Genomic DNA, 21,858 nt, shown 5'->3' with positions numbered 1-21,858 from the left:
GCCCCCCTGAGCCAGCCAGTCCCCGCCCTGGGGCTGGGTGGGAGCAGCGCCCCAGAGGGGACAGGCCCCTGCCCCATTCCCGCCCCTGAGCCAGCCAGTCCCGCCCTGGGGCCGGGGGAGCCGGCACCCCAGAGGGGACCGGCCCCTGCCCCATGCCCCCCCCCCCCGAGCCAGCCAGTCCCCGCCCTGGAGCCGGGGGGGAGCCGGCGCCCCCCAGAGGGGACAGGCCCCTGCCCCGCTCCCCGCCCCCCCGGAGCCAGGCAGTCTGGTGGGGGGTGAGGGAATTGGATGAGGGGGGGGTGGGTCTCTAATTCCCCCCCTTAGCTGGGGAGGCGACTCCCCCCCATTGCCAGGGTGGAGTCCAGGCGATAAGAGGCCATTCAGATCAGCTCCAAAGTGGAGCGTTTATTGGGGGGGTCACACGCACGGGGGCCGGCGGGGGAGCAGCTGGGAGCCGGGTTCGGGGCGGGGCGGGAGTGGGAGTAGCGGGGGCCAGGGGGCAGTGGGGAGCACTCAGGGCCCACCACCAACAATCGCACCAGACGAAGTTGTGATGGGGGGCTGGGCTGAGGTGATGGGGGGCTGGATTGAGGTGATGGGGGCTGGGCTGAGGTGATGGGGGCTGGGGTGAGGTGATGGGGCTGGATTGAGGTGGGGCAGGGTTGTGGTGGGGCTGGGCTGAGGTGATGGGGGCTGGATTGAGGTGATGGGGCAGGATTGTGGTGATGGGGCTGGGCTGAGGTGATGGGGGCTGGATTGAGGTGATGGGGGCTGGGCTGAGGTGATGGGGGGCTGGATTGAGGTGGGGGGCAGGGTTGTGGTGGGGGGCTGGGCTGAGGTGATGGGGGGCAGGGTTGTGGTGGGGGGCTGGGCTGAGGTGATGGGGGGCTGGATTGAGGTGAGGGGCTGGGTTGTGGTGGTGGGGCGCTGGGTTGTGGTGGGGGGCAGGGTTGTGGTGGGGGGCAGGGTTTGGGGCCCGCAGCATCTGAAGTAGACGTCGTTCAGGGCCGTGTCGTCCCCTTTGCCCTGGGGGGCCTGCACCTTGGTGGCGATGGTGCAGATGCCCCGTGGGCCGCAGGAGCGGCTCTGGGGGCCCCACTTGCCCCGGCGCCGCCCGTGGCCCCTCAGCTCCGCCCCGCCCGTGCAGACGAACTCAATGTTGTTGGCGGCCGTGTCGTCCCTGAGGCCCTGGCAGGGCTCCACCCGCAGCCGGAACTGGGTCAGCCGCTGCCCCGAGGGACATTTCTTCACTAGGCCCCACCAGCCCCACCTGGGAGGAGAGAACGGGTCAGCTGGGCACGGCCCACAGGGGGTGCTGCCTTCCCCCCACCCTGTGCTGCTCTGGGGTCAGACCTGCTGCCCTAGTATCCCACCGCTGCCACCACCACGATCCCACCACTGCCACCACTAACCCACTGTCAATACCACGATCCCTCCCCTGCCACCACTAACCCGCTGCCACCACCACAATCCCTCCCCTGCCACCACTAACCTGCTGTCAGTACCACGATCCCTCCCCTGCCACCACTAACCTGCTGCCACCACCGCAATCCCTCCCCTGCCACCACTAACCTGCTGTCAGTACCACGATCCCTCCCCTGCCACCACTAACCGCCACCACTAACCTGCTGTCAGTACTGCCACCACTAACCCGCTGTCAGTACCACGATCCCTCCCCTGCCACCACTAACCCGCTGTCAATACCACGATCCCTCCTCTGCCACCACTAACCCGCTGTCAGCACCACAATCCCACTACTACCACCACTAACCCACTGTCAGTACCACGATCCCTCCCCTGCCACCACTAACCCGCTGTCAATACCACGATCCCTCCCCTGCCACCACTAACCCGCTGTCAGTACCACGATCCCTCCCCTGCCACCACTAACCCGCTGCCACCACCACAATCCCTCCCCTGCCACCACTAACCTGCTGTCATTACCACGATCCCTCTCCTGCCACCACTAACCCGCTGTCAGCACCACAATCCCACTACTACCACCACTAACCCACTTGCAGTACCACAATCCCTCCCCTGCCACCACTAACCCGCTGTCGATACCACGATCCCTCTCCTGCCACCACTAACCCACTGTCAGCACCACAATCCCACTACTGCCACCACTAACCCACTGTCAGTACCACGATCCCTCCCCTGCCACCACTAACCCGTTGTCAATACCACGATCCCTCCTCTGCCACCACTAACCCACTGTCAGCACCAAAATCCCACTACGGCCACCACTAATCCGCTGTCAGTACCACGATCCCTCCCCTGCCACCACTAACCCGCTGTCAATACCACGATCCCTCCCCTGCCACCACTAACCCGCTGTCAGTACCACGATCCCTCCCCTGCCACCACTAACCCGCTGTCAGCACCACAATCCCACTACTGCCACCACTAACCCGCTGTCAGTACCACGATCCCTCCCCTGCCACCACTAACCCGCTGTCGATACCACGATCCCTCTCCTGCCACCACTAACCCACTGTCAGCACCACAATCCCACTACTACCACCACTAACCCACTGTCAGTACCACGATCCCTCCCCTGCCACCACTAACCCGTTGTCAATACCACGATCCCTCCTCTGCCACCACTAACCCACTGTCAGCACCAAAATCCCACTACTGCCACCACTAACCCGTTGTCAATACCACGATCCCTCCTCTGCCACCACTAACCCACTGTCAGCACGAAAATCCCACTACTGCCACCACTAACCCGCTGTCAGTACCACGATCCCTCCCCTGCCACCACTAACCCACTGTCAATACCACGATCCCTCCCCTGCCACCACTAACCCGCTGCCACCACCACGATCCCACCACTGCCACCACTAACCCGCTGTCGATACGACGATCTCTACCACTGCTAACCCCCCACCGACCCAGCTCTGTGGGTGACACCCCTATTCCACTGGTGTGCACGGAGCCCGGTGCCCCCTGTGCCACCTGCCCGCACCCTCCGTTGGGCCCCTCCCCACGGTACTCACGGCCCCACGTTGGACTGGATGGTGCGTCCATTGGAGCAGAGCAGCCGGATGCCGTTCAGCGCCGTGTTGTCCCTGGTGAGGTGGGGCAGCTGCACCTGCAATGGGGCGTGGGGGGCAGCAGGCCTGGGCATTAGAGACTGGTCCCCCATCACTTCAGTGCAAGGAGCTGGGGGCAGAGGGGTGTGGGGAGGGGGAAATTGAGCAGAGGGGCTCAGGACTTTGGGGCACGGGGAGCCGGGCTGGGGAAGGGGGCAGGGAGTGGGGCAGGGCAGGGGAGCCGGGCTGGGGAAGGGGGCAGGGCTGTGGGGCGGGTGAAGGGGGCAGGGAGTGGGGCAGGGGGGAGCCAGGCTGGGGAAGGGGGCAGGGAGTGGGGCAGGGGGGAGCCGGGCTGGGGAAGGGGGCAGGGAGTGGGGCAGGGGGGAGCCAGGATGGGGGGGTGAATCTTTACCTTCAGGGAGAACCCAACGGCGAAGCTGTTGCCGGGGCAGGACTCTTCCTCGCCCCACGTGCCCCACATCCCCCCATTGGGAACATGGATCTTTTCCTGGCCCCACGCGCCCCACAGGCAGCAGCCGAGCACAAGGCCGAGCGTGGCGTGCAGGGAGCTGTCCATGGCTGGGTAGGCGAGCGGAGGAAGCCAGCAGCGAACGTGCAGCTCCTGGCACGGGGCAGGGGCGTTTTATACCTGGGGAGGGCGGCTGGGCTGGTTTCTGGCTTGTGTGGGCTGTGCAAAGGGGTCAGCCTCACCTTCTCTTGGCACAGGGTCAGGGCAATAATTAGCTTAATTCTGCCCCTGGCAGCCCCAGGGCGCATGACGCAAGGTTCCTGCCACCACCACCCAGGGCTCAGCTGCCTCCTCAGCCCAAAACATCCGGAGTAAACACGTCATGTGACAACACCTCCGGCCTCACGCCAAGCGAGTCAACCATCCCCACGGACACCAGGTGCCTTTATGGGGCCAGCATCCCACTGTTACCACTTTGGATATAGTATCCCATTGCTCATACCGCTATGGCGTTACAGTGCCAGGATCCCACCGCTGACCCCACTGTTACTGGTTCAGACGTAGTATCCCACCGCTCACACCACTATGCCGTTACAGTGCCTGGATCCCACCGCTAACCCCACTGTTACCGGGTCAGACATAGTATCCCACCGCTCACACCACTATGCCGTTACGGTGCCTGGATCCCACCGCTAACCCCACTGTTACCGGTTCAGACGTAGTATCCCACCGCTCACACCGCTATGCCGTTACAGTGCCTGGATCCCACCGCTAACCCCACTGTTACCGGTTCAGACGTAGTATCCCACTGCTCACACCGCTATGCCGTTACGGCACCAGGATCCCCCTGTTAACACTTCAGCGGGAAATAAGGAGTGGGGACGAGGGACGAGGCCGGGTCCCCGGTTCAGAGCGATGTGGATCACAACCCAACGCCGTGGTTGGAACGCAGCTAAATGTCACCGTACATGAGGAACGAAGCGCGTCAGCCGTACGCGGGCCGCGGGAGTCTCTCCTGGGGAGCAGCGACTCTGAAGCAGATTTGGGGGGCGGGGTGGATGATCAGCAGAACGTGAGCTCCCGGGCGGCGCTGTGACCAACAGGGCGAATGCCATCCCGGGCTGCGTAAGCGGGACTCTCGCGTAGGGGCAGGGAGGCGATTTCACTGCTGGATCAGGCCCTGCCGGGGCCCACAGTGCCAGCCGGGGGTGACTCAACCGGAGAGGGGGCAGAGAGCCAGGAGAAGTGAGAGACGCCAGGAGCTCAGTTAGCTTAGGGAGGAGGCGGCGAAGGGGTGACCGACCCCGGTCTGGAAGTACCGACGTGGGGAGCGAATGTTTCACTGGCAGAGGCAGGTCGAACCCGGTCGAGGGCCGGGAGTTGGAACCAGACGCCGGGCAGCCGTCAGGGGTGACCTCCACCGACGGCTCCCTCTGCGAGGGTCTTCACTCCCTTGCACCCACCGGGTGGCGATGCATAAGAAATTGGGGAAACTGAGTCACGCTGCTAGTTCACTCTGAAATGTCTGCAACCCCTGCGTTCTCCACACCTACCATCTTCTCTCCCCTTCTGGATGGCGGCTGCCCCACCTTCCCATTTCTTGGAAACACCCATTCCACCCAGATATCAGTGTCACTCATTATAATTATAGGGCTGTTTGTCTGACACAGATCCAGGGCGAGATAATGGAGTGGCTGATATGGGGACTCAATTAAGAGGGTGTAATGCAATGAATTCCACTGTGATGTTATTGACAGGAACTGGGACCATATAGATCATTGCTGCAACCAAGGTCCTGGAGTGGCACCAAATCTTGTATAAAGGGGGTCAGGTGAGGTGTCTAGGAGCAGGTTATGGGTTGCTGGGTGTGATTATGGGGTCTGGGTGTGGTTACGGGGTCCAGGGGCGGTTTGGGGGTCTGGGTGCAGGTGTCATTTTTGTAGCTGAAGTAATGAATATTGGCTCTGTACTGTCTGGATTTCACACTTGTCAGAAGTCAGAAAAAGCAAAGGAAGAACAGCAGAAATTGTATCCTCTTGAAAGTCCCGTGTCTAACCGTGCTGGTATGTTGTCTAACTCTGAACAGTTGTCTGGGAGTCAGCGAATGGACCCCACAAGCTGGGCCGACGCTCCGTACGGGAGTGGTCATGGAGAGAGGGTGTAAAAGTCACCGGGGAAAGCAATTTAGGGCAAATGACGGCTTCTAACGTCACTCTTGCTAAAGCAGATCCGGTCAAAGAGGAAGATAATTTACCAAATCCGAGTGTGAATGTTGTAGTCCTCTGTGAGTTTACGGTCCGTGTGCCTTTAGCCAGAATCCACCGCCAATGGACTGGGGTAAGGGGTTATTGCTAAGGATCTTTTCATTGGGGAAAGATACTTTGTTCAGTCCAGGTAGCCAGTCACAGGACAGGAATGATCTTAACCCTGTGCCTGTTATGGGCAATGATTTGCCTGGGGAGGGTGTCTCCAAAGGTTTGTCCGAGGAGAAGAGCCGTTTGCCTGTGAATGAAGCGTCTGAATGTCTGTCTAATGTCTCAGGAGTGACTCTGGAGTTAGACCGAGAGCAGAAAGAGCTCAGTGGTCAGGAAAATGGTTCTCAGGAGCAGATTAAAGTGGGTGGTCGGGGGAAGCCCTAACGGAGGAAGGAGAGGGGAGATTTTGGATGGGGGATGGATTGGTGGCTAGTGCAGCTTGTAAAATAACCTGAGAAGAGGAACTGTGATTTGCTGGAAGCAGCTCAGTGTAGTGAAAAGAGCAGCAGCTTATCTGTTGGGAGAGGCCATGTGCCTGGTAGGGGAAGTTGGGAGGGCCCCGGCAGCCTTGTGAGCTGAGGGCTTTGTCTAGTCAGCAGTTTGGGAAGGGAGGGATAGTGGAAGAGGAGTGTCCCTGTCCCTTACCTGTGTCCTGGGTGGAGAAATGTGACAGTGAAGGGAACGTGCCTGTGTCTGTCAGGGGTATTGACTTGCCTATGAAGGGAGCTACCTCGGTCTCCAAGCAGGTGTCTGTGAACAGCCCTGTGTGCTGGGACAAGGGAAATGAGATCCCGAGCTGGGTGTCTGGGGAAGGAGAACGTGTCTCCGGCTCTTCTGTGTCTGTGGAGCAGCCAGAAGGGGCCTTCCAGCCTGGGAGGGTGGAGAATAGTGCAGTTGGCTCAGAGTTGGCTCTGGGTTCAGCTAAAGCCCAGGAAGGGAATGGTCCTGAGTTTGGATCTGCTGGGGAGACTGGCCCCGTGACTAGGGTGTATCCAGTTAGTGTCTTAGCAAAGTCCCAGAGACCAGACAATTCTGGTGCTTGTCGTTTGCCTGTTGCTAATGTGTCTGCTCAGGGTGATATCCTAGCCCGGGCACGAGGAGAGCAGAAGGGTGATTTGATTGCGTCACCTACTGACGGTGCAAAAAAACTTGTAGCAAGAAGGAAAAGATTCCTGAGCGTGTGTGTGGTGTGAAGGAAAGGAGACGGCTTCTGACCTTTCATCTAGTGAGTCTATGAGTTTGCCTGTGTGAGCAGAGTCAGGCTGGGCTCTCCCCTGACAGCCGGTGGTGAATTGTGGCGCGTGTGGAAAAGACCTTCAGGGGCTGATCTGGTTTGCAGAGGCACCCGCACCCCGCCTGGCATAGCCCACAGCCGCCCCAAATGGTCACTTGGGGCTGCTGTGGGATCCCCAGTTTCTCTGTTATCGGGGCAGGAGGAATAAAGAGTCATTACCCCGATTATGCGAATCAAGGCCAGTGGGGCTGTTTTATGACAGAGGGTCTCGCCATCAGCTAAGTAGCACTCGCCAGACAAGGGACACGGGTTCCGCAACCCGGTGAATGGACAGAGGCGGGAGACAGATGTTTGTGCCTGATAGGCCGGCCCTGGCCCTTTTTGAGGACCCGAAATTCCCATTGTGCCTCTTCTCTCGACTGTGGAGTATCAGAGCTAACTCTCAATCCATTCGGAGTCTAGTTCCAGGCTGCTGAACTGAATTCACTTTGGGCCAAGGGTGCACCCGCCCCGCTGCAAGCCGGGATCACGGAGTGCTGGGGAGGGGCTGAAGATAAGTTGCTGAGCGGCTGGCGGAGCAGATCGCCGCTCGCGGGACAGCTGGTGGAGTGGAGCAGAGCAGAGCAGTTTGAGGAACGCCTGGAGCGGCCCATGGGACGGCTGGTGGAGCGGAGCGGCTGCAGCAGAACCCCATGGAGAGGTGGGGCAGTCGGCCTCGGACCACGTAAGTTGCCCCTTAACACCCGCCCCCACCCGCAGGCTGGGAGGTAAAGTGCTGCAGATCAATGTGTGAACTCGGGGGCTGCACTGAGCAGGGGCAGAGACTTTTGGGGTTGTTGTGGTGATCTTAGGGGTTGCTGGAGCCAAGAGGCTTTTGGGGTGTTGGACTTTTGGGACTTTGGGTGATTTTTTGGGTTGCTGCACTTAAGACCCTGAGGGGAAAAGGACACTGCCCAACTTACTTGGGGGAGGGTCTTTTGCTCATGGGTTGGGTTATGAATCCTGTGTGTGGGGTTTCCCCAGCATAATGCCGCCTTGTTTCCTTCCTTTATTGAAAGGATTTTGCTACACTCAGACTCCGCGCTTGCGAGAGGGGAAGTGTTGCCTCTTAGAGGCGCCCGGGGAGGTGGGATGTAATTGTCCGAGGTCACTCCTATAATCGGTGCAAGCAGTTTGCTGTAGCTGAAGGGTGTGGAAGTGATTTAATCAAGGACGTTTCAGTTCCTAACAGGCAGAACTTTTCCGTGGTGAACGGCTCCACTGACTTTCCTTGGGAACGATCCAGTGTGGATGGCTCTGAGAAGGTCTCAGGTGGAGTGAAAGCTGAACAGCCCTACGATCAAGTGGCCGTGTGTGGCCTGCGTGTTGGGAAGGCAATGGGGTTGGACTAGGAACGTCTCCAGGCTGATTCTGTAAGCGAGCGGTGGGTCGGCAGCTGATAACACGCCCAGCTGGCAAAGGGATTCCTGTGAGCAGGAGGTTTCAGTTTTCAACCTTCTAGGAAAAAGGTGTCGGGGGTGGGAAGGAGAACCCCATCCTGCTGAAGGGACGAATGAGTGTCCGGCCTTGGAATCGGTGGCGGCTGAGAATCTACAAGCGAGCGTCTGTGTTGATGCAAATTGCCTGGCTGGCAGGGAGAAGAAAGATTTGCTGATAGCTGTTAGCACAGAGAGCCCACCCCATCGGCCAATGACTTCTGTTAAGCAAGAGAGATCAGGGTTTGGTCCTTCAGGACGAGGGAGAAAGAGAACTGCCTTTTGCCACGGGTTAACCCGAAAATGCCCAAAGCCCAGCGGTTTTGGGCCAAAGCTGGGGCGTGAGAAACGGGACGGTGTCGGAGAAAACGTAGTTCTTACTCTTGGGCTGAGTGCAGCAAAATCAGAGACGTTATTTGGAGGCAATCGCATAGAGGGAGGGAGAGTGCTAGGACACAGGCAGGTCTCTCTCCAGGGAAACAATCACAACAAGCATTTATACCTTTGGTTACAGACAACAATAAGCACCAGCTGCATTTTGTTTACACAGTTTGATATTTTCTTTGTTTTACTTATTTAGACTTTCGTCTGCATTTTATATTTATTTACATAAGGTCGCAACAACTTCTTACATGGGTTTTTTTCTTTTTTCGCCTTACACAATTTTCGCTTTTACAAATCTCGTGTTAGTAGGGATACAGCTTAGCCTGACTCTCGCGAACGGAGACGGTCATGCACTGAAATCCCCTTCAAATCCCCATCAGTTCCTGCTCTGCTTCCACATTTCCCCCCCGTGACGTTATTGACATAATCTGGGACCAGCTAGAACACGGTTGCAACCGAAGTCCTGTAGTGGCACCGAATCTTGTATAGAGGGGGTCATATAAGGTGTCTAAGACCAGGTTCTGAGTTGCTGGTTATAATCATGGTGTCTATACGTGTGTATCCTTTTTGTAGTTGAAGTTATGAGTATCGGCTCTGTACTGTCTGTATTTCAAACTTGTGCTGTGCTGCTGGGAGACACCCCAGACAAGCTGGTGTTAGCCCTGCCTAGCCGGCTTGATGGCCCATTAAGGACCATCAGCTACACAACTGACCCATGGAGAGAAGGTGACACCCCTTGTAACTCAGCAAAGTGCAGGGACTGGCCCATGTGACTCCAGACTCCATTTTGCTGTAATTTTCCACAGTAAGGACAAAGAGGTTCTTACACCTGGAAAAGCCTATCTAAGGCTGATGCCTCATCTCCATCTGGTCTTCAATCCTGCTTCTGACCTCTGGAGGGACTTTGCTACATGCTGAAGCTCTGCACAAGGGACTGAGGACCCATCCCAGCGGGGGATGTTCCAGAGACTTGATTTGAACCTGCAGCTCATCCCATCCCGGCTACAAGCCTGAACCAGGAACTTTGCCATCACTGTACGTAACTGATTCCATTTAACCAGTTCTCTCCCTCGTCTGGATCTTCTTCCTTTTATGAATAAACCTTTCGATTTTAGATTCTAAAGGATTGGCAAGAGCGGGATTTGTGGGTGACATCTGACTTGTATATAGACGTGAATCTGGGGCTTGGTCCTTTGGGATCGGGAGAACCTTTTTTCTTTTACTGGGGTGTTGGTTTTCATAACCATTCGTCCCCAGGACGAGTGGCACTGGTGGTGATACTGGGAGACTGGAGTGTCTGAGGGAATTGCTTGTGTGACTTGTGGTTAGCCAGTGGGGTGAGACCACAGTCCTTTTTGTCTGGCTGGTTTGGTTTGCCTTAGAGGCGGCAAACCCCCAGCCTAGGGCTGTAACTGCCCTGTTCTAAGCGATTTGCCCTGAATTGACCCTCTCGGTGGGGTCCCGCCAGAACCAGCATCATTACAGCCGCTCAGCGGGGCTGGGTGGAAAACAGAGCCCGTCCTGCTACTTTGAGGCCTTTTGTCAGAGCAATTACAAAATTGGGTGATCAAGCTAATAGCGCTGCTGTAACAACCGCAGGTGCCTGGGAGGCGTCTGAGTGCGTGCCGCACGGCATGCGGATTGCACAACTAGACCGGCCTTGACTGAACGTAGGAAATGGATTCAAAACTGGCTAACTGATGGATCTCCGAATGGAATCAGAAACGGGACATCGTCAGTGGGGTCCCGCAGGGCTCGGTTCCTGGCCCGACGCTAGTTAACGGCTTTATCCAAGAGCCGGAAGAAAACATAAAATCACCCCTGAGAAAGTTTGCAGATGGCCCAAAGAATCAGGGGGGTGGGGAATAAGGGAGAGGCCAGGGCACTGGTTCAGAGCGATGTGGATCACAAGCCATCGATGGCTACTAGCCAGGCTGGGCAGGGACGGGGTCCGTAGCCTCTGTTTGCCAGCACCTGGCAATGGGCGACAGGGGCTGGGTCACTCGGGGATTCCCTGTTCTGTTCGTTCCCTCGGGGGCACCTGGCACTGGCCGCTGTCTCTCGTCATAACAAAGAGACGGCTGAGGGGAGGCTTGATTCCAGTCTGTTAGTACCTACGCGGGGAACAGCTATTACCCCCTTTGTGTATTTCACGCTCTAGACCCCAGCCCTGGAACAGTGTCTGACGCCGTCCCCCTCCGTCGGAAATCTCACCCAGACACCAGCGCCCGCTGCCTGGGGAGCAGCTCGACCCCAGCCCCGGTCCGAGGAGAGATCTGAGCTCCTGGTGACAAAAGCTTCCCCCTGTGACGAACTGGGACTGTTCTTAATGTTTCCTCTGAATACTGTGTGTGTGCCTCAGTTTCCCCTGTGCAGTTCTTAAGTCTCCAGTGTGCATAAATGGCCGACACTCTGTCTCCTGGTAACTAATGGCCGGGCCCTTCCCCTTTGCAAGGGAATAGCTAAAGGTGAACAAAGGTTGTCAGGTGACCTCCTGGCCCGGGAAAGGAGCTGAGCAGAGGAGGGGTTGGAGGGGTTTTTGGAGGCTGGAGCTGGCTGGGGCCGAGGGGTGAAGTGCAGACGTGGGGCTCTGGCTCACTGCCCCCCAGAATGGACCCGGCCGAGGGGTCCCGTTCTCTGTACCTACAAGCTCTGTGTTAGACCCTGTTCCTGGCATCGAATAAACCTCTGTGTCCCCGGCTGGCTGAGAGTCACGTCTGACTGCGCAGTGGGGGGGCAGGACCCTGTGGCCCCCCAGGACCCCGCCGGGGGGACTCGCTGTGGGAAGCGCACGGAGGGGCAGAGGATGCTGAATGCTCCAAGGAGAGACCCAGGAGGTGAAGCCGTGGGAGCTCCTTGCCCTGCTCCAGAGAGGAGGCTCCCAGAGTCCTGCCTGGCTTTGTGGGGAGCAGCTCCAGAGCAGCGCCCGGGGACTCCGTGACACCCCCAAAAGGCGTCTCCATCTCCAGACTCACTCAGATCCACGCAGCATTTCTCCCGAGCCTCAGCACTCACTCGCACGCAAAGAACTTCCCAGCGGAACGGCCTGGGGGATGCCATGTAGGTATTTTTCCTACCATTGCACCGTGTGGCCTTGAAACCGCCGCTCCGGGCGGTGAAGTGCCCCATATGTCGTGGCCAGGGCCCCCCCAGCACCGGGCACAGTGAGCCAACCCCCCTCTCCCATCCCCGAAAGGCGTCCTGACTGGACGGCAGGGAGGTGACCGCGCTGCGGGGGGACGGGCGTGGAAGGGGTGGACTGGTGCTGGGATCGGTTAACGTGTTCGGGGCCGGGCGCGGGGGAGGCCGGGGCCGGCGGGGCGAGGCGGGAGCAGCACTGGGGCTGGAGCAGAGGCTGTGACAGACGCCCAGGAGGATTGCAGCCGCGTCCCACCCCGGATGCCTGGAATGCGCATGACACCCCGGTGCCAATGTCGGCGTCGTTAGGGGCTGGCTGACAATGATCCTGTCCCGGGCCTGGGCCAGCGGTGAAACGACGCTTCCTCCGGGAACTGGAGTCGCTCGGCTAATTAACGCAGCAAGGAACAAGCCTGGGGACGTCGCAGGGACCAGTCCGACCAGCTTCCAGACACCGGGCTGGCGAAGCAGGAGAGACAGCAGCGATCCAGCCCTGGCCTGGGGCTGGGTGGGAGCCGGCGCCCCCCAGAGGGGACAGGCCTCTGCCCCATTCCCGGCCCCCCTGAGCCAGCCAGTCCCTGCCCTGGGGCCGGGTGGGAGCCAGCGCCCCCCAGAGGGGACAGGTCCCTGCCCCGCTCCCCGCCCCCCTGAGCCAGCCAGTCCCCGCCCTGGGGCCGGGGGGGAGCCGGCGCCCCCCAGAGGGGACAGGCCTCTGCCCCATTCCCGGCCCCCCTGAGCCAGCCAGTCCCCGCCCTGGGGCCGGGTGGGAGCAGCGCCCCAGAGGACAGGCCCCTGCCCCATTCCCGCCCCTGAGCCAGCCAGTCCCGCCCTGGGGCCGGGGGCAGCGCCCCAGAGGACGGGCCCTGCCCCATTCCCTGCCCCTGAGCCAGCCAGTCCCTGCCCTGGGGCCGGGGGAGCCAGCGCCCCAGAGGGGACAGGCCCCCAGGGAGGCCCCTGCCCCATTCCCCACCCTGGGGGGGGGGCCGGCGCCCCCAGAGGACGGGCCCCTGCCCCATTCCCTGCCCCTGAGCCAGCCAGTCCCGACCTGGGGCTGGGTGGGAGCCGGCGCCCCCCAGAGGGGACAGGCCACTGCCCCGCTCCCCGCCCCCCTGAGCCAGCCAGTCCCCGCCCTGGGGCCGGGAGCCAGCGCCCCAGAGGACGGGCCCTGCCCCATTCCCTGCCCCTGAGCCAGCCAGTCCCGCCCTGGGGCGGGGAGCCGTGCCCCCCAGAGGGGACAGGCCCCTGCCCCATTCCCCGCCCCCCTGAGCCAGCCAGTCTGTCTGGGGGGGTGAGGGAATTGGAGACCCAGCCCAATCCAATTCCCCCCCGCCCCCCCGCCGCACCTTATCTGGGGAGGGAGCAACTTCTCCCCCCCCCCGTTGTCAGGGTTGCATCCGGCCAATCAGAGGCAGACGCTGTTCAGCTGAGGTCCGAAGTGCGGCGTTTACTGGGGGGGGGGTCACGCACAGGGGCTGGCGGGGGAGCAGCTGGGGGCAGGGTTCCTGGGGGGGCAGGGGGAAGTGGGGAGGGGTCAGCAGACGATGTGTGTGTGTGGGGGGGTAACGAGGGGGTCAATCCAGGACCAGTCGCTGAGATCACAGCCCCAGGCTGGCGTCCTTTGCACACCCAGGCAAACCAGACCCGCCAGCCAGAGCGGAGCTGGGTCTCACCCCCCCCCGGGTAACCACCCGTCACCCAACGATTCCCTCAGACACCCCCGTTTCCCAGTATCCCCCCAGCGCCGCTCGCGGTGGGGACGGATGGCTGGGAAAACCAGCCCCCCAGTAAACGAAACAAGGTTCCCTCGATCCCAAAGGACCCAGCCCCAGAGCCAGGTCAGCTCTGCCCCACCAATCCCGCCGGTGCCAGCCCGTTCGGGTCTAAAATCGAAACGCGAGGCCCCTCCGGAGGTGAGAAGCAGGAGTGACGACCCGATGGAGAAGCTGCAGCTGCCTCGTCTAGTTTCCTTTCTCCCGAAGACGAGCCGCCCGGCACGTGGCGAGAAAACCCTCCGAGCTCTGCCCATAGGCAGCTCCCTGCCTGGCTGAGTCACCGGGCGGATCTGCCTCCTCTCCAGGGCTCAGTTCTGTAGCCGACGGGCCTTAATGGGCCACCAGGCCGGCTCGGCAGAGCTGCCGCCAGCGTCTCCGGGGTGTCACCCAGAGGCCGAGCCCAACTGTGAAATACAGACAGTCCAGAGCCAATATTCGTAACGTCAGCTACAAAATGATCCCTGCACCCAGACCCCGTAACCGCACCCAGACCCCGTAACCGCACCCAGCAACCCATAACCGCACCCAGACCCCATAACCGCACCCAGACCCCGTAACCACACCCCACACCCCGTAACCGCACCCAGACCCCGTAACCGCACCCAGACCCCATAACCGTACCCAGCAACCCATAACCGTACCCAGCAACCCATAACTGCACCCAGCAACCCATAACCATACCCAGCAGCCATAACCGTACCCAGACCCCGTAACCGCACCCAGACCCCGTAACCGCACCCAGCAACCCATAACCGCACCCAGACCCCGTAACCGCACCCAGCAACCCATAACCGCACCCAGACCCCGTAACCGCACCCAGACCCCGTAACCGCACCCAGCAACCCATAACCGTACCCAGACCCCGTAACCGCACCCAGACCCCGTAACCGTACCGAGCAACCCATAACCGTACCCAGACCCCGTAACCGCACCCAGACCCCGTAACCGCACCCAGACCCCGTAACCGCACCCAGACCCCATAACTGCACCCAGCAACCCATAACCATACCCAGCAGCCATAACCGCACCCAGACCCTGTAACCGCACCCAGACCCCGTAACCTCACCCAGCAACCCGTAACCGCACCCAGACCCCATAACCGTACCCAGCAACCCATAACTGCACCCAGACCCCGTAACCGTACCCAGACCCCGTAACCGCACCCAGACCCCGTAACCGCACCCAGCAACCCATAACCGCACCCAGACCCCGTAACCGCACCCAGACCCCGTAACCGTACCCATCAACCCATAACCACACCCAGCAACCCATAACCGTACCCAGACCCCGTAACCGCACCCAGCAACCCATAACCGTACCCAGACCCTGTAACCACACCCAGACCCCGTAACCGCACCCAGCAACCCATAACCGTACCCAGACCCCGTAACCGCACCCAGACCCCGTAACCGCATCCAGACCCCATAACTGTACCCAGCAACCCATAACCGCACCCAGACCCCGTAACCACACCCAGACAGCATAACCGCACCCAGACCCCGTAACCGCACCCAGCAACCCATAACCGCACCCAGACCCCGTAACCGCACCCAGCAACCCATAACCGCACCCAGACCCCGTAACCGCACCCAGCAACCCATAACCGCACCCAGACCCCGTAACCGTACCCAGCAACCCGTAACCGCAGCCAGACCCCGTAACCGGATCCTAGACACCTCACCTGACCCCCTTTATACAAGATTTGGTGCCACTCCAGGACCTTGGTTGCAAACCATGATCTATACCGATCCACCCCCAGTTACAACAACCACATCCCAGAGCCTTCATCAGTTGGTGTGGGGGGGGCCTGGGTTGTGGTGGGGGGCTGGGTTGTGGTGGTGGGGGGCAGGGTTGTGGTGGGGGGCAGGGTTTCGGGCCCACAGCATCTGAAGTAGACGTCGTTCAGGGCCGTGTCGTCCCCTTTGCCCTGGGGGGCCTGCACCTTGGTGGCGATGGTGCAGATGCCCCGTCGGCCGCAGGAGCGGCTCTGGGGGCCCCACTTGCCCCGGCGCCGCCCGTGGCCCCTCAGCTCCGCCCCGCCCGTGCAGACGAACTCAATGTTGTTGGCGGCCGTGTCGTCCTTGAGGCCCTGGCAGGGCTCCACCCGCAGCCGGAACTGGGTCAGCCGCTGCCCCGAGGGGCATTTCTTCTCTAGGCCCCACAATCCCCACCTGGGAGGAGAGAACGGGTCAGCTGGGCACGGCCCACAGGGGGTGCTGCCTTCCCCCCACCCTGTGCTGCTCTGGGGTCGGACCTGCTGCCCTAGTATCCCACCGCTACACCACCACGATCCTACCTCTACCACCACTAACCCGCTGCCACCACCACGATCCCACCTCTGCCACCACTAACCCGCTGCCACCACCGCAATCCCACTACTGCCACCACTAACCCGCTGTCAGCACCACGATCCCTCCCCTGCCACCACTAATGCCACCACTAACCTGCTGCCACCACTGCCACCACTAACCTGCCACCACTAACCGCTCAGCACCACAACAACTACACTACCACCACTAACCTGCTGTCAATACCACGATCCCTCCCCTGCCACCACTAACCTGCTGTCAATACCACGATCCCTTCCCTGCCACCACTAACCCGCTGCCACCACCACAATCCCACTACTGCCACCACTAACCCGCTGTCAATACCACGATCCCACTACTGCCACCACTAACCCGCTGCCACCAACACAATCCCACTACTGCCACCACTAACCCACCGTCAAAACCACGATCCCACCCTGCCACCACTAACCCACAGCTGACACCGACATCCCACCATCGATGCCACCCACCCATCTCTGCCACTGCTAACCCCCCACCGACCCAGCTCTGTGGGTGACACTGGTGCGCACGGAGTCCGGTGCCCCCTCTGCCACCTGCCCACACCCTCCATTGGGCCCCTCCCCACGGTACTCACGGCCCCACGTTGGACTGGATGGTGCTTCCATCAGAGCAGCGCAGCCGGATGCCGTTCAGCGCCGTGTCGTCCCCGGTGAGCTGGGGCAGCTGCACCTGCAATGGGGCGTGGGGGGCAGGAAGCCTGGACATTAGAGACTGGTCCCCCATCACTTCAGTGCAAGGAGCTGGGGGCAGAGGGGTGTGGGGAGGGGGAAATTGAGCAGAGGGGCTCAGGGCTGTGGGGCAGGTGGAGCCGGGCTGGGGAGTGGGGTAGGGGGGGTGGGGTGGGTGACGGGGGCAGGGAGTGGGGTAGGGGAGCCAGGCTGGGGAGGGGCTGGGGATGTGGGGAGGATTAAGGGGCAGGGAGTGGGGCAGAGGGGAGCCGGGCTGGGGAAGGGGGCAGGGCTGTGGGGAGGGTGAAGGGGGCCAGGGGGAGCCGGGCTGGGTACGGGGGCAGGGCTGCAGGGAGGGTGAAGGGGGCAGGGAGTGGGGCAGGGGGGAGCCAGGATGGGAGGGGTGAATCTTTACCTTCAGGGAGAACCCAACGGCGAAGCTGTTGCCGGGGCAGGACTGCTCCTCGCCCCACGTGCCCCACATCCCCCCATTGGGAACATGGATCTTTTCCTGGCCCCACGCGCCCCACAGGCAGCAGCCGAGCACAAGGCCGAGCGTGGCGTGCAGGGAGCTGTCCATGGCTGGGTAGGCGAGCGGAGGGAGCCAGCAGCGAATGTGCAGCTCCTGGCACGGGGCAGGGGCGTTTTATACCTGGGGAGGGCGGCTGGGCTGGTTTCTGGCTTGTGTAGGCTGTGCAGAGGGGTCGGCCTCACCTTCTCTTGGCGCGGGGTCAGGACTATAATTAGCTTAATCCTGCCCCCGGCTGCTCCAGGGCGCATGGCGCAAGGTTCCTGCCACCACCACCCAGGGCTCAGCTGCCTCCTCAGCCCAAAACATCTGGAGCAAACACATCATGTGACAACATCTCCGGCCTCATGCCAAGCGAGTCAACCATCCCCACGGACACCAGGTGCCTTTATGGGGCCAGCATCCCACTGTTACCACTTTGGATATAGTATCCCACCGCTCACACCGCTATGCCGTTACAGTGCCAGGATCCCACCGCTGACCCCACTGTTACCGGTTCAGAAGTAGTATCCCACCGCTCACACCACTATGGCGTTACGACACCAGGATCCCACCGCTGACCCCACTGTTACCGGGTCAGACGTAGTAGCCCACCTCTCACACCACTATGCCGTTACGGTGCCAGGATCCCACCGCTGACCCCACTGTTAGCGGTTCAGAAGTAGTATCCCACCTCTCACACCACTATGGCGTTACGACACCAGGATCCCACCGCTGACCCCACTGTTACCGGTTCAGAAGTAGTATCCCACCGCTCACACCACTATGCCGTTACGGTGCCAGGATCCCACCACTGACCCCACTGTTACCGGTTCAGAAGTAGTATCCCACCTCTCACACCACTATGCCGTTACGGTGCCAGGATCCCACCACTGACCCCACTGTTACCGGTTCAGAAGTAGTATCCCACCACTCACACCACTATGCCGTTACAGTGCCAGGATCCCACTGTTAACACTTCACTGGGACCTAGGGAAGAGGCCGGGTCCCCGGTTCAGAGTGATGTGGATCACAACCGAATACTGTGGTTTGAATGCAGCTAAATGTCACCGTACGCGAGGAACGAAGCGCGTCAGCCGTACGCGGGCCGGGGGAGTCTCTCCTGGGGAGCAGCGACTCCGAAACAGATTTGGGGGGTGGGGTGGATGATCAGCGGAACGTGAGCTCCTGGGGCGACGCTGTGACCAACAGGGCAAACGCGACCCTGGGCTGCGTAAGCGGGACTCTCGCGTAGGGGCGGAGAGGTGATTTTCTCGCCGGACAGGGCCCTGCTGCGACTGTGGCTGGAATCCGGTGCCCACAGTTCCCGCCGGAGGGCGATTCAATCGGAGAGGGGCCAGAGAAGAGCCAGGAGAAGGATTAAACCCCTGCCTCGGCGTGAGAGACTCCAGGAGCTCAATTAACGTAACGAAGAGGCGGTGAAGGGGTGATTGATCCCGGTCTGTAAGTACCAGCGTGGGGGGGTGAATATTTCACAACCGGCTCTGCCATCTAGCTGAGGCAGGTTGAACCAAGGGCCGGGAGTCGGAACCAGCCGAATTCGGACAGGAGACAAGATACAAAGCGGCAAACAGCGAGGGGGGCTTGTCGCGGCGGATTCGCCGTCAGTGACAAGTGTTAAAGCCAGGCGGGCTGGGCTCCTACCAGATCTGCTCTGGGAATGGCGTGCGGGGGCGGGGGGAAGGTCTCCGGCCTGGGCTAACCGGGGTCAGGCTGGATGGCCGTGGATTCGCTGCGGGGTTGGGGCAGCTTGGGAGAGCCCACGGGGCGGCCGGGACGAGCCACGCTGGAGTCAGACTTTCCTGGCTGAAGCAACGTCGCTTGTTCTCCATGGGCTCCAGGAGGCCTGTCTCGATTCGGCCCCAGGTGGTCGCGCCCGGGGCACCAGCAGGGCTTCAAACCCCATCTGCTGCCACCCGGCCCCACAGCCTCTACCGCTTATTACGAGTAAATTGTCTCTGCACCTCTGGGGTCGTTCCCAGAGCCAGGCAGCCGTCAGGGGTGACCTCCACCGACGGCTCCCTCCGGGGGAGTCTTCACTCCCTTGCACCCACCGGGTGGCGATGCATAAGAAATTGGGGAAACTGAGTCACGCCGCTAGTTCACTCTGAAATGTCTGCAACCCCTGCGTTCTCCACACCTACCATCTTATCTCCCCTTCTGGATGGCGGCTGCCCCACCTTCCCATTTCTTGGAAACACCCATTCCACCCAGATATCAGTGTCACTCGTTATAATTAAAGGGCTGTTTGTCTGACACAGATCCAGGGCGAGATAATGGAGTGGCTGATATGGGGACTCAATTAACAAAGAATTAAGAGGGTGTAATGCAATGAATTCGGCTCTGATGTTATTGATATGAACTGGGACCGTATAGATCATTGTTGCAAGCAGGGTCCTGGAGTGGCACCAAATCTTGTATAAAGGGGGTCAGGTGAGGTGTCTAGGAGCAGGTTATGGGTTGCTGGGTGCGGTTACGGGGTCTGGGTGCGGTTACGGGGTCTGGGTGCGGGGATCATTTTGTAGCTGACGTTAGGAATATTGGCTCTCTACTGTCTGTATTTCACACTTGGGCTCGGCCTCTGGGTGACACCCCGGAGACGCTGGCGGCAGCTCTGCCGAGCCGGCCTGGTGGCCCATTAGGGACCATCAGTTACAGAACTGACCCATGGAGAGGAGGCAGATCCGCCTTGTCACTCAGCAAGGCAGGGACCTGCCTATGTGACTCCAAACTCCATTTTGCTGTCGTTTTCCACAGTAAGGACAAAGCAGGGTCCTCATCCCTGGAGGAGGCTAGAAAAGGTGCCGCAGCTCCTCCGTCCCGTCTCACTCCTGCTTCTCACCTTGGGAGGGACCTGGCTACAGACTGAAGCTCTCAGCAAAGGACTGAAGGACCCAGCCCAGCGGGGGATGTTCTCCAGAGACTGGATTTGAACCTGCAGCTCATCCCATCCCGGCTACAAGCCTGAACCAGGAACTTTGCCATCACTGTACGTAACTGATTCCATTTAACCAATTCTCTCCCTGGTCTGGATCTTCTTCCTTTTATGAATAAACCTTTCGATTGTAGGATTGGCTTGTGGGTAAGATCTGATGTGTATATTGACCTGGGTCTGGGGCTTGGTCCTTTGGGATCGAGAGAACCGTTTTCTTGTATTGGGGTGTTGGTTTTCATAACCATTCGTCCCCAGGACGAGTGCACTGGTGGGGATGCTGGGAGACTGGAGTGTCTGAGGGAATCGCTTGTGTGACGTGTGCTTAGCCAGTGGGGTGAGACCAGAGTCCTCGTTGTCTGGCTGGTTTGGTGCCTTAGAGGCGGAAAACCCCCAGCCTAGGGCTGTGACTGCCCTGTTCTAAGCGATTTGCCCTGAATTGACCCTCTCGGTGGGGTCCCGCCAGAACCAGCGTCGTTACAGCTGCTCAGCGGGGCTGGAAAACAGAGCCCGTCCTGCTGCTTTGAGGCCTTTTGTCAGAGCAATTACAAAATTGGGTGATCAAGCTAATAGCGCGGCTGTAACAGCCGCAGGTGCCTGGGAGGCGTCTGAGTGCGTGCCGCACGGCATGCGGATTGCACAACCAGACCGGCCTCGAAATGGATTCAAACGACCGCTCAGCACGGGCCCGCTCCTACGCTACCGGGGACCAGGTGATGCTTCTCATCCCCGTGAGGAGGAACAAGCCGCCTGGGACGGCCCCTTCAAGGCCATCACACAGGGAAAGGAGGTGAACTGTGGGGTGGAAGTGTCCAGCCGGGCACACGGCCGCCGGGTGCACCATGTCGACGTGATGAAGCCGCACTGGGACAGGGAGAAGTTGGTGCTGGCCGTGGGTGGGCAGCGGGAGGAGAAGGGAGAGGATCCCCGGGTGGGACCCCTCCCTGAGGCGGGGGCTAACCCCCCCGCGCTGGAATCCATTCCCGTGGGAGCAGAGTCAGGCTGAGCTCTCCCCTGACAGCCGGTGGTGAATTGTGGTGACTGTGGAAAAGAACTTCAGGGGCTGATCTGGTTTGCACAGGCACCCCCCGGACCCCACCTAGCATGAGCCCACAGCCGCCCCAAATGGTCACTTGGGGCTGCTGTGGGATCCCCAGTTTCTCTGTTATCGGGGCAGGAGGAATAAAGAGCCGTTACCCCGATTATGTGAATCAAGGCCAGTGGGGCTGTTTTATGACAGAGGGTCTCGCCATCAGCTAAGTAGCACTCGCTAGACAAGGGAGATGGGTCCACAATCCAGTGAATGGAGAGAGGCTGGGGACAGGTATTTGTTCCTCACGGTGTGGGCCCCTGTCGAAGGTCTCAAACACCAATTGCACCGTCTCCTCTCTCTGCTGTTGAATATCGGAGCGTCTAGTTACCGGCTGCTAAGCTGAGTTCACTTTGCGCCAACGGTGCAGCCGCACTGGGGCTCCCCGGCTACGAGCTGGGATCACTGGGTGCTGTGTTAACTCATGGGGGAGCCTGAAGATACATTGCTAAGCCGCTGGCGGAGCCAAGCCGTCTGCGGGACGATTGGAGCGGCCCACGGGACGGCAAGCGGAGCGGAGCGG

The 21,858-nt window shown here is 60.4% G+C and overlaps 2 protein-coding genes across 2 annotated transcripts; both read right to left on the bottom strand.

Annotated features, from left to right (window-relative positions):
- Positions 1-513: 513 nt before the first annotated feature.
- On the bottom strand, positions 514-3,615 carry LOC120381532 (vitelline membrane outer layer protein 1 homolog). The gene is made up of 3 exons (XM_039499710.1): positions 3,451-3,615; positions 3,003-3,097; positions 514-1,270 (listed from the first exon to the last, which is right to left on the bottom strand). Exons 1-3 carry the CDS (start codon positions 3,613-3,615, stop codon positions 514-516), a joined length of 1,017 nt encoding a protein of 338 aa, XP_039355644.1.
- Positions 3,616-15,524: 11,909 nt separating this feature from the next.
- LOC120381531 (vitelline membrane outer layer protein 1-like) lies at positions 15,525-17,364 on the bottom strand. Its single transcript, XM_039499709.1, has 3 exons — positions 17,200-17,364; positions 16,691-16,785; positions 15,525-15,936 (listed from the first exon to the last, which is right to left on the bottom strand). Exons 1-3 carry the CDS (start codon positions 17,362-17,364, stop codon positions 15,525-15,527), a joined length of 672 nt encoding a protein of 223 aa, XP_039355643.1.
- Between the last annotated feature and the right edge of the window lie 4,494 nt (positions 17,365-21,858).

The sequence above is a fragment of the Mauremys reevesii genome, linkage group 14, assembly GCF_016161935.1.
Source record: "Mauremys reevesii isolate NIE-2019 linkage group 14, ASM1616193v1, whole genome shotgun sequence".
Classification (NCBI taxonomy): Eukaryota; Metazoa; Chordata; order Testudines; family Geoemydidae; genus Mauremys; species Mauremys reevesii.
Note: the sequence above shows the minus strand (reverse complement) of the source record. Positions and strands in the feature narration are given on the sequence as shown.

Coding starts and splice junctions, on each gene's coding strand:
- LOC120381531 (XM_039499709.1), bottom strand. CDS start 17,364: ATGGACAGCTCCCTGCACGCCACGCTCGGCCTTGTGCTCGGCTGCTGC. Junction 16,786..17,199: donor CCGTTGGGTTCTCCCTGAAG/GTAAAGATTCAC, acceptor GCCCCATTGCAG/GTGCAGCTGCCCCAGCTCAC. Junction 15,937..16,690: donor ATCCAGTCCAACGTGGGGCC/GTGAGTACCGTG, acceptor CTCTCCTCCCAG/GTGGGGATTGTGGGGCCTAG.
- LOC120381532 (XM_039499710.1), bottom strand. CDS start 3,615: ATGGACAGCTCCCTGCACGCCACGCTCGGCCTTGTGCTCGGCTGCTGC. Junction 3,098..3,450: donor CCGTTGGGTTCTCCCTGAAG/GTAAAGATTCAC, acceptor GCCCCATTGCAG/GTGCAGCTGCCCCACCTCAC. Junction 1,271..3,002: donor ATCCAGTCCAACGTGGGGCC/GTGAGTACCGTG, acceptor CTCTCCTCCCAG/GTGGGGCTGGTGGGGCCTAG.